Source organism: Saccostrea cucullata, unplaced genomic scaffold (assembly GCF_032062105.1).
Source record: "Saccostrea cucullata isolate Sc308-1 unplaced genomic scaffold, CSIRO_AGI_Scuc_v1 ctg1650, whole genome shotgun sequence".
NCBI lineage: Eukaryota > Metazoa > Mollusca > Bivalvia > Ostreida > Ostreidae > Saccostrea > Saccostrea cuccullata.
The window spans coordinates 101,465-117,544 of NW_026921227.1; the positions used below are offsets into that span (position 1 = coordinate 101,465).

A 16,080-nucleotide genomic window follows, 5' to 3' on the forward strand; every position below is an offset into this window, starting at 1 on the left:
AGTATATTTCTTTCGGCGGGGCTACTTTTAAAATTGTTTTGGTTTAAGGAGAACACAAATATCTTTTTTGTTATTGATTTCACAAGACACGGCGAAACGCGACACGAAAAAGAATTTGCATAAAAGAAACTGATAGTACGTGCTTAAATTACGCCTTATCGATACAAGCGCCGTTGGATAAATACGATTTTGTAGATCGTTGGTAATAAACGCCCGAAGATACGACAGAGCATTTCTCAGCTTTATGGCCGGGTGAAATATTTTCCGTAAATATGGCCTTTGCTATCTGCAGATTGCTTCGTTGGCGTGGTCTCATGTAAGCGACCAAACTATAAAGAAAACACAGAAATCGGTGGTTTGCAGAGAAAGACATTATAAGAGGAAAACAAAGCCCTTTTCAAATACGTTAATCCGATTTTTCGGATAAAGAATCGCTGATAAATTACGTGTAATTGTGTAGCGCCGTGTCTTTGTTTGGTTTCTCTCATTTTCCGTGAAACTGTAAAAAGCAATCGGCGCAGAACGGATATCGCAAAGATTCTACTATCCGATGATATATTTATTTTATATATGACGGCGGTTTAGATTAGGCTTAGAAGTTATTGTACGCACAGGTCTAATGTTCGCATATGTTGTGGTTTGGTGTTTAATAGTTCATTCGCCTTGCGACAGCACATCGGAAATTTATTAAAAAGTTTTACTTAACATGCATTTTGTCGAGAGGCGAAATCTTCAAACAGAAAAGCACTGAAAACGGTGTTGTATGAAAATAACACGATTTTAACGATTTTTAAATACTCGGAAACAAAAGAGCCTTTCGTTCCTTACTTCCGTGACTGGGTTGTTTGCCGTTCTGTAAACGATCCTTCATATTAAATGTGACTCTATACATGAAAGGAGATTTTTGTAAATTAACGAACAGGCGAAGTGAATTTCAATTGGAATTCTTACAAAGCTAAAGTGCCAGGAAAAAAAATAGAAACACGGATACAGTCGATTACTGTGAAATCTAACATTGTTGATGAGTGACAGTCGTGTAAATTTCATTAAGCGGAAATATACACATTATTTTGTTTGCGTTGCTGTTATTTTTCTGCTGGATTGTTAATAGGCCTGTCGTTTATTATTTTACCTAGAAAGCTTACGTGCTTGTTCAATTTTATCTGAGTAGATCTAAGATCATGTGACCGCGTATAATTACCAGTGACGGCGTTTCTTTAACATCGATATCTTTATACAGTTACGGAAACAGACCCAACTCTTATCAATCGCTGGAGTGCGAGAATATATTGTGTGTGCTTTTATAATCATAGATTTTTAGCACATATTAATGTTGTTACGATCGGCGACGGAATTGGAAGATTCTTTTCTTTTCTCGTTTCTTGATGGATTAGTAACTTTAATGTGAGATTCATCTGGCCCGATTAAATAGTTGCCGATCATTATGAAATTGTACTAAAGCACACGAGGACGTGTTCTTCTGGGGATTTAGAAACGATATCCGGGGTTGTTTGTTGAAAGCGTCGCGGCACGGCGGTCGGCTCAATACTGACTTAATTTTAAAGTGCGTGTCGAGCGACGCGGTATTGGGTTAGTTTTCTCTGAACCATGGGTCGAAAACCGTCTACGGAAAAGAAGAAAAAGGGACCAAAGAGACTAAATAAAGGGCCCAAACCTCTTAAAATGGACGACTGTGACCAGTCATTGCGAGAATTACCGCCCAAGAAAAAATCACGAGATGCAAGAAATATTTCCGTAATTGCAAAAATTGACATGAAAGCCGTTACAGCCGAGGACGTCGTAACTCCGAAAACTCAAGATGGTGAAGTGATTTTGGACGTGGAATGTGGCTCAAACAAGGCAATATTATTTTTATCAAAACTTTGCCAAGGAAGTAAAGGACCCTGTATATCATTTCAAGGAACATGGCTAACTCCTAATGAGTTCCAGTTCGTTAGTGGGAGGGAAACAGCAAAAGACTGGAAAAGGTCCATTCGACATAATGGCAAAAGCATCAAATTATTAATGGCTAAAGACATCTTGACCATTACGCCAGGCAACATAAAGAGCGGGGAATCGGTAAGATTTTAAGTCATTTTTATCAGTGGACAAAAAGGCTCGTCAACGGAAATTCTTTGATTGAGTTGTTTACACAATGTATTAAAGATTTTTCTTTTAATGCTAGTGTGTTGTGACACTACGTGAGTACAGGAGATCGTAACTTGTCATTGTACAATATTTGTGTGAGAGGATTGATGAAATTCTGTGATATTCACTTTGTAAATGCTTTGTCTGACGATTTGGTGAAGCAGAAATAAATGTGTACGTGTTAAATGCGACCGCCCGTTTCTTGCGATATGTCATGTGTAAACGAAATTTGATAAAAACATGTGTCGTGGCGCGCAAAAGCCACGCTTTTTATTTACAGTATTTATCAAAGGCATTTCAAAACAGGATGCGAGAACTTATACAAATAGATAAATAGTACGGCATTATCTGTTTGAAATTTATTACCCCCATTTTCATTGTGTAAATTTACAATGGCGCGTTCGGCTAATCTGGAGGCCGACTGGCCAGCAGGGGTTATATTGCGTGGAGTTCACGTGTCGCTCTTTAATTACAGTAATAAGTACACAAAAGTGTCAAAAACCTTCATTTATAGTTGCTGTTTTATTGTTACGAAAATCGGCGCAGTTCAGAGTCGCACAGCAATTTTCTAAATGTCTCACCTTTGTATCATTAAAAGATTTTTTGTAACATTTTAAAACATTTTTAACTCAGGCGGATTTCCTTTTTTTCGGCTTTTTTTCGTTTATCGATCTAGATTTTCAAAAAGGCGTAACGGGCGACATTTTCATAGAGAAGCGATTTAATGTAAGTTCGTCACGCTATTCGTTTTCACCAATAAAAGAAGTAAAGTTTATTTAAGAAAGCCGATCCTTTTTTCATTTTAAATATTATTTATCGATTGTGTGTGTGAAGGCCCTATCAAGATAACCTACGTGTTTGCATTATTCTAGACGCACGTGCGAGTCATTTAGGACAAAACGTGTAGCAGTATAATTTTTACGGCGGTATTTATTTATAGCCGAGATTTTTTCGCTCTCTCTTGCTTTCCTGTTCGTGTGAAATTTCGCAGCTTAGCCCTCAATTTATATCACAATGCAAATTACACGACAGATGGACGAAGAGTTTATTTAATTTTTTCCGATAGCGATTTCTCTGTGTACCTACGTATTTCTAATCGATCTGAAGATCGAAGCGTGCGGCAGGACACAGGATCTTACGAAGAAAGGTTGAAAGCGAAATTATACTCGGCGATCGTGACAAAGAATCTTATAAAATCAATACATCACAATTTACTTATTTACATGTATGCAAAAAGTCCTCTAATTATCACTTTTTGATATTTAATAACACTTTATTTTGTATACATACTTATATAAAAAGACGCGAATTAATTTTGTTTAAATGAAAGTAAAAAAAATGTAAAAAGTTTGCATAACTTCAGCGAGATGCAACATGGCGCAACAAAATGTATGTTCATATAATTTTTTCTTCGTCACACTCCGACGAAAGATTGATAACATTATGCCGGTGGGCTATCTTCATTGCTGTAGTATTTAGTGTAGAATTCTTTTCTCGCCGATAGACGTAAATCGAACTACGTATATTGCAAACAAAAACATTCTATTAATTAAACATGGGGATACGCTTAGCACAGTTTGGAAATTATGCGCTTCGGAGCAATTCAATACTTAATGAATGTGCAAGTCTCGCTTTTACGACACGAGGATGATCTAAATTTACAACTATCAATATCCATCTGTATACTTTATGCTTTAAAAAAAAGAAAAAGAAAATCACTTCAGCAAGAAGTAACTAATGCAAAGATTGAGAATTTCAAAGTACGACCAACTCCTATACAATCTCGTGACTACAAGCCATATATCTTTAGATATCATTCAGACACTTCAAAAAAGACCAATCTTTATATATAAAAAGTACCGAAACTGGAAAAATGTTTTATTTTACTATTGCGCGGGAAAATACATTTTCCCTAGACATTTGTAAATGATTGCAAATCGTGACGAAGGCTTACCCTCTTAAAAAAAGTCGCCCTGACGGAAAAGCGATATCAACAGTATAGCACGCGCGAAGCTCTTTTTTCCAGACATTCACATGACGCAGATAACGATCAGTGTAAAAAAGAAAAAAAATACATATAACACAATAAAATCTAAAGTCTTCATAACTGCTACTAAATTAAAACCTTTGAACTGTATCGTATAAAAAATTGTGTCAATGGATTATTAAAATTTTACTCGGATTTGTCAAAACTCAAACGAAGTTTTCTCAATTGATTGTTTTAATTCTAAGGCTGCAGAAAATATTTTGCTTATTTTGAAAATCGGAATATATTCTCTATTTAAAAATAACATCATCTGAAATCAACACACTTACACATTCTTTATACTTTAATTATATGCATTAAATTGATATTTCATTTTTAAAAAGCTTGCACTTTATCATTGTTAAATTCTTGATTTAAAAAAAATCTTAGCATTGCATATTATTGTAAAAGTGTTTGAAGATGATTTGTGGTGTTAATACCCTTAAAAAAAGATGAGATTTTGTAAAGAGAGGGAAATCACGATGATTTGCGACTTCATAATTGCAACGTTGAACAATTGATTGTTTATCATCTTAATCACACCCGGAACAATTTATTCCGTTTTCCGCCCAGCATTAGTTGACGTCCAATGCCTGCCGGAAAGACGACAAGCTGTATTACGGAAATAGATATACACGCGGAAGATTAAATTTACGGATACAAATCTCGCACTACAAATAAAACTCTTGTAGTAATTTCTTTTTTTTTTAAATAAAACCTTTGCGTAACTTTTTTCATATGCTTAAACAATCATTTAAATGAATTTTTATTTTTTAAAAGAAGAAAAACATTGCAAATCTTCTGTTATAATTTTAACTCCCTCGGTATTAATTTTTAGATCTTTCAATGCTTTGACCGAATTGGACCAAAAAATACCGTGGGGACCCAAGCTTTTATATCGACGGAGAAAGCGAATCGGTTTTTACAAGACCTCTCTGAACATTTTCGATAATCGAATCCATTTAGAACGGAAACACAATTATGTAGCGAGAATTTAATCTTTTATTTATCCACGGTCCGTCCCCATGTTTCAGGCGTCATATCAGAAAATGCACGCGAAGTTTTAGATTACTCATTAAGTTCACCACGCACCTCTGGTATATATATGACTTTTGGGGGCACTTCATGCAGCTGTCGTCTTATATTAAATTATTAATGCGGCGAATTTTTTTTTCTTTTTGCTTCTTTGCATGAAAAAGAGGCTTTTCTATACTTTGACATTTCAAACCTGATATGCTGACGGCGTGTAACAGCGGAAAAATAAAAATCAAGTTTTTACATGAAGAAAAGAAGATTTTCATAATTCCTTATTAAATTTCCAAAATCTGTGATTAAGCGATCGATTTATCCATGATTATTATCTCTTCGTGTTTGGCTGGCGGCCAGGAAAAAAAAGCAACGCTAATTTCACAACAGGAAAAAATCTTGTTAGGATTGAAATTTGTCATGAAAATGTAAAACTTTATACTTTATTTTATTCCGGTAACGAACACGGAATTTTTTTTATCTATTTTAATTTGACTGTAAAAACACCAAATTGAATACGACACGTCACGCTTTTTCACGCGATGCTTAGAAACCAACAACGACTTCCTGTGGTATGTCGATTTCACAAAGAAAAGCTTTAAACGAGAAAACGGTGTTATGTTAGCTTTCATGGTAATGATATGTATACATTCGTGTTTGTTTGATTTTCGTAATGCCGGCGTTCATAGAAAAAAGCTGTTTAATTTATTGATTCGGGACAGGAACAAGACAACACCCATACCAATTCTACTTAGCTAGTCACGAGAAAGGAAAACATACGAAACAAAAAAGATATTATATCAAGTTTTAATTTTTAATTATTATTAATAAATTAAAAAGAAAAGAACGTTTTGTATCATTTTGACACTTAGAAGTTTAATGTTTTCTTTAAAATCTGTAGAGAATTTTGTCGAAGCCAATTATATCCCAAATTCCAATTCTATAAATTCCCCCGTCTTCCGTATCGTGTAATTTTCTATCGCTCTCGTAAAGTCGGTGCGTATTATTTCACCACGACTTGCTTGTAATTGATGATATTTATAAAATTATTGCACGGAACAGGCCTACGTGCATTGGGAAATGTAAGTGCCTAATAAATAAATATTTGCAACGACGAAAGACGGCGGCAGAATATTGCCGTTTTCGCTCTCTGACCAAGAACATGAAGAATGCTGAAATTGATTGTACAATCGAATCGTAGCAGCTTCGTTTTTCTTTTGTTTTCACCTTAAAAAAACTCAGATCTCGCAGCTCTATCGAATAGTATGTAATTATTTGAAGATACGAACCATCGAATGACGCACTTTACTCTACAAATCAGACACGATTTCTCACTACCACATATTAAAAATATGCCTTGTTTACGGAATTTCTCTCGATCGTCAGACGGCGCAGAGACGAAAGTTGAAACATACAAATTCTATGATAACGTGTTCCCTAAAGTACGAGCTAAGTAAAAAAAAGGAAGGCATTATATAATTTAATTTCATACCCTTTGTTTAGAATTGACACGTTTTAATATAGAGAAAATTATGAACATATGATAAAAAGAGAAGACGCTAATTTATTTCAAAATTGAAGCATAAATGCCGAATGTTTGGTCTTTTTCCCGTCGCAGACTTCGTCTATAGGGGAGTTGTTGTACGAGGAACCTTTTTTCTGATACCTCCTAATTGATCCCCGACACGCACGATAGGTCTTATCGAGTTGATTGATAACGTAATATTCCCCCATAATCCAGATAGATTGGGTTCTATTTCTTTTGTATTGACCGCGTTTCAAAAACGGAACTCGATTAGATACCGCGACACGCCACAAAGGCATTGCACGTTGATAAAAAGACCGTAAGTCGACATGACGATGAACTAAAAGAACTTGAAGAGAGACAAAAGATTTTGCAAAGTATTAAAATTGTATCTTGATATTTATTATGTATAAACCAATAATCGCTTGAAAGGAATAAATAGAAAACTCCTTATTGGAAAAAAGGCCTTACGGCGGAAGAATATTCACGGAAATAAATGTTTAATTAGGAACATTGTGAGGTATTCTTTACTGTAACATATGTTTATCTACATAAATTATTATTTAATTTTCCCCACCTCTACGAGACTTAACGTTACACAGTTTGAATGTAAATCCGTTTACCGGGATCGTTTGTTATATATCGAGCAATCGATCCGTCTCTTGTGGAAACTAAGTCGATTTTCATTGTTAGAAATGCGGTGTTTTCTGGTCTTCAATCGCGGCATTTTATCGCTTGGAAGACATTAAATGACTTAAACACAATAAGTAATACTATTTTTATTGGTAAATGAATTACGATGTCATCTAATGAAAATCGCAAAAATCATTAGCCTTTCAAGCTATGTACTTTTTCTACCAATAAAAAAAAATTGTATTCTTTTTCAAAAAAAGTTTTCCGTCTGGTTCCGCTGTGAGTCAAAATACCTCGGTTTGTTTATTCATTGCAAACGCGACGACGACGAGTAAACGAACTTTCAGAAACGAGTCAAGCGAGAAATGTTTACGGAATTAATGAATTTCTTTCGAAACTTCTGTAAAATTATTGGGCTCTTCTTCTGAATGATGTGTTGTTTTAATTTTATAATTGTGTACTCATGAACAAATGCTATATTGTTACGTTCTCATAATAAACCGGAAGGCGAGCGAGGACACATTATAGTAGCAGAGAGTCAGACGGATAGACATGTAACACCAACGCGTTTTTTTTTTTATTTCTGGCGCGAAAAAAGGTGTCGCGCGCTTTTCTCTTCAGACCGACGTCAATATTGATTTGAAAGAAAATGATAGATTTAAATTTGCCTTTCTGGTCTCATTTACCTGTTTAAATACTCCGCTAAGGGATGAAATTTATATACGATGATTTATCACACACAAATAAATACGTGACGATCTAATTTAAACCACCGAATTCTTCTAATTTTTTAGTCGTCGCAAATGATTATATTTCGTAAGATTGTGTACGAGAACCGGTAATAGAAGCTTGTGGGTTTAATGTGTGTGAAAAGAACCGATTCGTAACAGCTTCAAGATAGAGTTGTTATAAATAATTTAAAAATAGACAGGAATCGTATTTAATTTAAACCCGGATCGAAGTTTTGTTCGAAGAGATCGTTGAACAGAGAAATAATTTTTTACGTGAATTTGCTTCCACAAAACTATACACATTCGATAAAAAACCCAATTGACTTAAAGGATATGAAATGACGCGCGACACGAACTGAGACGGCGAGATAATAATCAATGCGAGCAGCGAGACCACAAGATTATCCGAGACCAGAGCAACGTACATAATGTGAAACAAAATCGAAAAATAAAAATAAAATACCAATTCAACATCATTTTTATTAACACCATACGCTTAAATGCGACAAAAACTTTTAAAATAAAAGATGTCAAAATTGATGTTTCTTAGTTGAAAACGGGGAAAATAAAATAAACACGTGTGCAGTTTATGTTTCATAGACCGGAGAAAAACACCGGATGTGAAATAAAACGAGATTTTTCCCGGTTTCACATCTGTCGTCGATAGCTGTAGTTCAAGTTTTATGCTAATAGTTTCGGCAGACGCGGGCTTGCATTTCAATATTAAATTATCTACACGTCGCAGGCCATGCATTAAAATATACACGTCACTTTTAGATAAGACTTGTTAATAAAGACGATAAAAAATATTATAAGCAAAGAAGTGTACTTTAAAATTCTGTAGCATAATGAAATTGAGTGTAATTATAGCACGGGATATGAAAATAATGAAATAAGCAACTTTCCGTAAATACCCACTTTTGTTAATGTTTTAATCCTCATACCTCATCCGTAACTACGGAAAATGTCAAACCTGGATGTCATGGCAACTAAGGATATTGGAAAAAGCCTTGACGTATATTGTTAATTTTTAATTATTATATTACCACCGTATACGATGTTGTAATTTCTCCATCCCGGATTGACTCAATGGTTAAATAATAATCAAGTTTGTGACTGCCAAAAATAGAAATGTAGAAATGTTTTTAATTAGTGATTCTTGTATCTTTTTTCGAACACAGATACCAAAGAAAAAATCAAAGTTGAATTTAGACAAGAAGAAAACCAGTGACGAAAAGGTGGCAATTAACGAAATGAAAAATGACACTGAAGAAGAATTTACTGAGGTGGAAAATAAAGAAAATGTTCAAATAGAAAATAAAAGTTGCAAAGATTCCGACGATCTGAAAAACGAAACCGTCCACTCGGCGACAGACGACAGCAGGAACGAGGAGAGCTGGGAAGGCGGAAGTGACACGACAGAGCCAGTCGATTATGATTTCGACAAGTGCGGGTTTGACGAAGAAACATCGAACATAATCTCGGAAGGCGACGCTATTAAAGCCGTGGCCAAATTAAAAACAGAAGACGGGGACCAAACAAAATCAAAGTCTGTCGTCTCAGATGAAGTCACTCAGAAAATAACTCCATCAAACCCCGATAAAATTCAACAGAAAGAAGGGAATGACTCGGAGCGGAAAGCGCAAAGTTTTGATTGTAACCACATTTCATCTAAAATCAATGATGGAAAAAACGAGAGCAAAAGCGAAACGTGTTCAAGTGATAACAAACCAAGAGATAATGATGTTTCTGATGAAACCAAATGCTTTTCGACGGAAAAGGCGAAACAAATCTCGGTCATTCCTGTCTTGAAGATAAAGAAAAAGAGGATTGCTAAAAAGAATAAGACGAAAGGACCGGACATAAAACATCCCAAAAGTGTTATGACTGAGAAAATTAGGAAAAGAAAGCGTAAATTGTCAGTATCGACCTCCGAATTTGCTAAATATACAGAAGGCGAGAAACTTGCGTCAGAAGATGGCGACAGGGGAGAAAACGGCGGGAAACAAGCAGACGACAGCTTAGAACGAAGCGACAAAAACGACAACAGTGTTTCAGCAAATGACAGAATTAGGTATAAACAATTCTATTATCTATTAAAGATAGCTACTTTGCTTTTGAGTAGGATGAAAGACGTCATATAGAGACTGACTTTTAAACCTCTCAAATTGCTTTAATCATATTTTAAAGATATCAACACTGGGTTGAAAGGGACACATAAAAAAAACCAGCTTGAGTAGATTTAGGTATACACGGCAAGTTTTAAAACAACATAAAGGTCTAATTTTAGGAAATGGATTCGACGAATATTGACATTTACGGAAAATAAGGAAATACTTTCAACCAAAAACATGTAACGACGAAAGAATTTTAGGCCTCGTAGAATTAAATTTCCTCGAATGTCCCTCGGGATTGGATTACACAGATTACTGAAACGTACATTTCTGAAATGGGTTTGACATATATCACGTTCATAATGATAAAAAGATGGTGAATGCTTGAGTCGACAGGCATGCACACGCGTTTTATCGCCTAATTGTTTACCCCATTTTGGTACACTCAAGTGCGACAGGCAATAGTTCTTTCCTCCTATGACACTTTTTATAGCAGAATGCAAATAACATTTAACGTAATATTTCAGACTTTCAAAATTGTTCAAAGCTTGTGTTTCCTCGTAGCTAAATAGGGACATTAGTTTATGTCTGTAATGTAAATTTATTTAAGGTGATTTAAAAAGCGACGTAAAATGACTTGCCTGCACGCTTTGTTCCTAACCTAATTTTAGTGTATCATTTTTATTGCGCATTTTCTATGCGATAAATGATGTTGGGGATATTTGCGTTTTAGACACATTTTATTGCTGATATAAATGAAATATTCTTTAATAGATATACACCTGATGTATAATATTGATGGCTTTGTTGTAGTTGTCCTCGAGAGTCGAGACTTGGAAGTATAATTAATCAACTACGAGAGAGCAAAGAAAAGAGAAAATCGGATAAAACTGACGACGAATCTCCCGACGGCGAAAACAATACAACAGAGAAAAAAGGTATTAAAAGAAAACGTTCTACCATAATCACGATTTATTTGAAATTTAATATAAGCTGGAAAAAGAGAGGTATTTACGAGGGCTTGTCATATATGAAAGAGCGCCGATTAACAGATAATATCATTGACAATGTGGGACGTTCCGTCACACGTGCTCGCCACTGATATTGGAAACCCCACGTGCTTTCATTGTTGCGTGCCTCCTATATCGGGGCCGCTGCGTACTTTGTGGCATGCCTGTTTCAAAAATTGCACTATCACGCTTCATTTTCGGCGAACATTTTGTTTTTCAAAGGATAAACTGTGGTCGTTTATTTGTTTTTAATTTTAATTTTCGAGAGAAAAAAAAAATTAAAAAATCCCATAACCTTGTAACTTTAATAGACATTTGCTAAAGTAAAAATTTATTTTATAATTTTTTTTTTTTTTCCCCAAATATTTTTTTTTATACTGGGGAGGTGATCACCTGCGTATTTTATAGTAGTGCACGGCACGGCATTGTGTTCGCTCAACGGAGATTGTAAAATTTCTTCTAACCATGCTTTTGTTGCTATATTGATTTATTGAGCGGATGGTTAAAACGCACGGAAGAAATAAATCGAGCTTTAAAGACCGAAAGACCTTGGTAAACCCCGATCACACGATAAATTGCTTAAGCGATCGAACTATTTGCTACTCTACAAAATGCTTCGTATTACATTTTTTTTTCTCTAAATTATTTTCAGACAAAGCGAGTGATCATATTCTCGGATTATGAATTACAAAATGATGAATAATTACTGAGCATCCAATCAGCGTTTTCTATTGATGCCGTTAATTTATTTGCGAAAACATCACTTGAAATGAATAAAGATTTCGTTCTGTAAACCGATTGATGTACGGAAAGTGCACAGTTGTGAATTATTGTAAATTTTTAATTCAATGATTTGTTATGAAAATAAAATGAAAAAAATATAGATTTTGTAGCAAATATTGCTTCATGAAATCACTGAATTCATGCTTTTCTTTATCATTTCACAGGAGAAAGGTTGAGTAATGTCAACATTCCAAGTATAATATCTGAAACAAAGTATGCGGAAAATGGCGGGAAGAAAATTGGTGGAAATCGGGAGAAATCTCCTCGTAAACATAATCAAGTGAAGCGCTCGCCCTACTTCATGAAAAAGGAAGCAAAACAAAAGTATCTGGAAATATTTGAGAGAGATACAGAGGTTTCAAGTGCTCCAGGAAAAGACGAAACTCCAGCAAAAAACGGCACAGAGAATAAAACGCATCCGGAATCCCGTGTCAAGAAGGAAAAGGAATCTACTTCCGGTTCAGTTCCAGATCACACAAAAAGCTTGTCAGTTCCCCAAAAAGAGAAAACTGACGAAAATAGAAACCAGTATAAGCCATCTAACACTTTTAGTATTGATAGCATCATATCATCAAGCCAAACTACCACAAACAAATCTCCTGCATCTGAATCAACGAAAAGACCTATACCTGCTATTTCTATTCCTAGCCCCACCCTGCCTTCTAAAATCACCCTCTCAGAACATAGTCCCACAGAGTATAATATTTTCAGCAGATCGCCCAATTCTACGTCACCTATAAGAACTACTTCACCTCTTTCACGAAAGGACCATATTCTGCAGAGAACTGGCAGTCCCCGGAATGGGGTACGGTCGCCACAGTCCAATCATGCCGACCATTATAACGAGTATATGAAAACCCTGGCTGCGACGTATTCCTTGTAAGTTAACAAATTTTTTTTTCACATTTTCGCATTATCCAGGAAGTAAATTACTATTGTTCTTAACATTACAGTATCGTCTAGTAAAATCTCGTATAGAAAAAAGGAAATTCTTGTTTTATAAGAATCTGAAATATTTTGATTAGTTTAGAAGTGTACTTGAGTATTGTTTTATCTTTTCATTGCAGGCTACCAAGTCCAGCGTTCTATGACCACTACTTCAGATCTCCAGAAATCCCTTTTCATCCAGGATACGTACATCCGTATATGTTTCCCGCCTTTACAGAACACAGTCATCATCTTGAATCATTTGCAGCTGCGGCACGTCCGCAGACGATCAAATCAAAGTCAGTGACGTCACCAAAAGTCGCTTCACCGGCAGTATTAGATTTGACTCGATTACCGCATAATATCGCTTCTCCATTCCATACCACAAATAGCTGCACGACGAGTACTGCTACGTCCAAAAAAGCGGAAAAACGACCATCAGCGTCCTCAGAGTCAGTTTTGGATTTATCGGTCAAACGTCCAAAGCTTCATACAAGTAGCATTTTTGACATTCCAAAGTGCAATATTGAAAGTCCCTTCAATAACCATGCATATCGTCTGCATCAAGAGCTGTACGGCTCGGAGCGAAACGGCCACCTTCTGCCAGATTCAAAACATGTACAAATCAACAATGGAAAGATGCCTAATCTTAATGGATCTTCCTGTCTTTGTGCCGAGAACAGTTTGAGGGACATCCGAAATTGGTCAGTTGAAAGAGTTGGACAGTTTTTGAGAAGTCTCGAAGGTTGTTCCTCCTACGTTAAGGTAATTAACCAATCAAGCAGTATGCGCAACACAAAACTTAATACCGATATGATGCATGTACCATACTGTTTATTTATCTGGACAGAAAATGACGATTGCTCTAACTTCTTCATTTTATTTTTGATAATCACCAAGTTCTAGAACTTTTCTTATTTCATACAATGCAAAATTTCTTGAAGAAAATGTTCAATAACTGAAATTTATTTTTCAGATTTTCCACGAAAGCAGAATATCTGGAAAATACTTACCCCTCTTGACAACTGATCAACTGGTGCTTCATCTTGGTATGAATGATAAACCCGCTAGAATCCTCTGTGAGGCGGTCACAAACAAGGTGCTAGAACTGCGTAAATACTCCATTCCATGTGCATACTGCAAAACGAAGAATGATCTGCAATCTCGTGTTTGTTTTTAGAATGTTATAGTAAAATTGTATTTTTTAGATTTTTGTTTCTTTTTCTTGAATATTTCAATGATCTCTAGAAATGGCGACAATCGCAACAATTATTGTGTTACGAAAAATTCACAATGAAAAATGTATGGTAGAATATTACGTGATATTTGTTTAAATGAGGATAGACATTAAATTGTCGGTAAATTTTTAAGCAGTGTAGCGAAGTAATGATGGTGTGTGTCTTGAGAGATTTAAGCAAATTTTTTGGTGCTGATGCAACATTAGAGTGCTAATGATGTTGAAAAGGAATATGAATAAGTTTTTCGAAAGCTCCAATATCAAATTCTAAACCTATTTATATGTCTTTTTTACCCGTTTTAGTCGACATTCAGGAATTTGTTTCACCTATAAATTCACGATCAATGCTTCTTTGATACGCGTTAAAGACAATAATGAACAATTTGTAGCAGTATCGATCATTGTCTTAGTTTAATAGACTTAGAACGGTGTTCATTACAACGGAAATGCAATATCCCTAACTAAGTTTGGGCACAATGACGCAGGTACTATTATTTTATGTATGTTGGCAGCAGATAATATTAGAGCACGCAAATCATTTCCAGAAGAAGAAGAAAAAAGTTTTATAAGTCATTATTTTCCCTTTGAAGGATATTGTTATATGTTCCATAGCATTTTAAATTATTTTATCAAAAATTTAAAAAAAAAAAGGATTTTTTTTATTCCTATCATTATTCAACACTGTTCAAAGAAAATGAAATACTGTATATATGCAGTGTTTGGCTATGCAAGTAATTAAAGGGGGAGAACCCACACTTCTGATGAAATCCATTTAGAGCCCGTAGGTATGTGTGTGTGATAAAAGATTAATACTTTGTTGACATTCTATTATGACATATTCCAGATTGTTTGGAATTTGTACAAGAACTAGTAGATACATGTACATGTTGTCATGTGAGTGTTATAACGAGCATCATACTGATGTGTTGGTAATGTTGTGTCCTAAAATCGTACATGTATATGCAACAAAAATTAAAATACAAAAATTGATTGTTATTTGACAAAACATTGATGTTGACAAATAAAGATTATAGATTAATTGGGCTTGGTTTTTAGTTTGATAAGCTTCTTGCAAATCGATGTGTTTATAACCTTTTGATAAACCTTTCTTTACGTTAGTGTTTTAATATCAAAACTTGAAATCATCAAAAAATTACTCTCTGTACATGGTTTGAGGAACAAAAGATACATAATTACATAATTTTTTAAAAATGAAATATTAAAATTTATGAGGAAGAAAACTATAATTTAACATAAATACAATTTTTTTTAGATTTCTTTTTTTTCCTGGTGCCTTTTAAAAATTTTATCAGAACAATGGATTCCTTCCTGATCAGCGATAGTGATTGAATAAACAATAATTGAATCTAAGCGAAAATTCCAATTTGGATTGATTATATTACCTTTTCTCATTTTTATTTAAAACTTTATGTAATAAGAATTTCCTAGCAGTTCCTTTTGACTGTGTTCTTAGTTAAAAAAATATCGTGATTCATGATATGTTGGTCATGTCAATATTGGGGCTCGAAAATGAAGAATATAAATATATAAAATACTTTCTCTAACATAATAAAATAACAATGCATTTAATAACGAATTTAATTTAAAAAAAAAAACTGTTTTATTATCTGTTTATAAATGAAAGGAACTAGTGAATTGATAGAACTTGTTTCTGAACCTTTTGTTTGCCAACAAAATATGTTCAAAAATGAGGGGGAAGGGCATATGTTGAAAAGTTTAGTGTTTTTTGATAATGAAAAAATATAGAAAATAAAGATCGTATTTAATTGCAGGTAGAATGACTCAAAACCACTCAATAGTTCGATGTCTCCTGTATGATTATTTTAAATAAAAATGATGCACCAATCAAAATTCTGAAAACCTTATTTCAAATCTAAGTGTACATAGTTGTTTTTTTTT

At 34.5% G+C, this 16,080-nt stretch overlaps 1 protein-coding gene across 1 annotated transcript; it reads left to right on the forward strand.

Moving 5' to 3' along the window:
• Nucleotides 1-608: 608 nt before the first annotated feature.
• On the forward strand, nucleotides 609-15,200 carry LOC134259508 (uncharacterized). The gene is made up of 6 exons (XM_062742092.1): nucleotides 609-2,079; nucleotides 9,271-10,163; nucleotides 11,017-11,141; nucleotides 12,161-12,875; nucleotides 13,064-13,688; nucleotides 13,900-15,200. Exons 1-6 carry the CDS (start codon nucleotides 1,609-1,611, stop codon nucleotides 14,101-14,103), a joined length of 3,033 nt encoding a protein of 1,010 aa, XP_062598076.1. The 5' UTR covers nucleotides 609-1,608; the 3' UTR covers nucleotides 14,104-15,200.
• The last annotated feature ends 880 nt before the right edge of the window (nucleotides 15,201-16,080 follow it).

Coding starts and splice junctions, on each gene's coding strand:
- LOC134259508 (XM_062742092.1), top strand. CDS start 1,609: ATGGGTCGAAAACCGTCTACGGAAAAGAAGAAAAAGGGACCAAAGAGA. Junction 10,164..11,016: donor TCAGCAAATGACAGAATTAG/GTATAAACAATT, acceptor GCTTTGTTGTAG/TTGTCCTCGAGAGTCGAGAC. Junction 13,689..13,899: donor GTTGTTCCTCCTACGTTAAG/GTAATTAACCAA, acceptor TTTATTTTTCAG/ATTTTCCACGAAAGCAGAAT.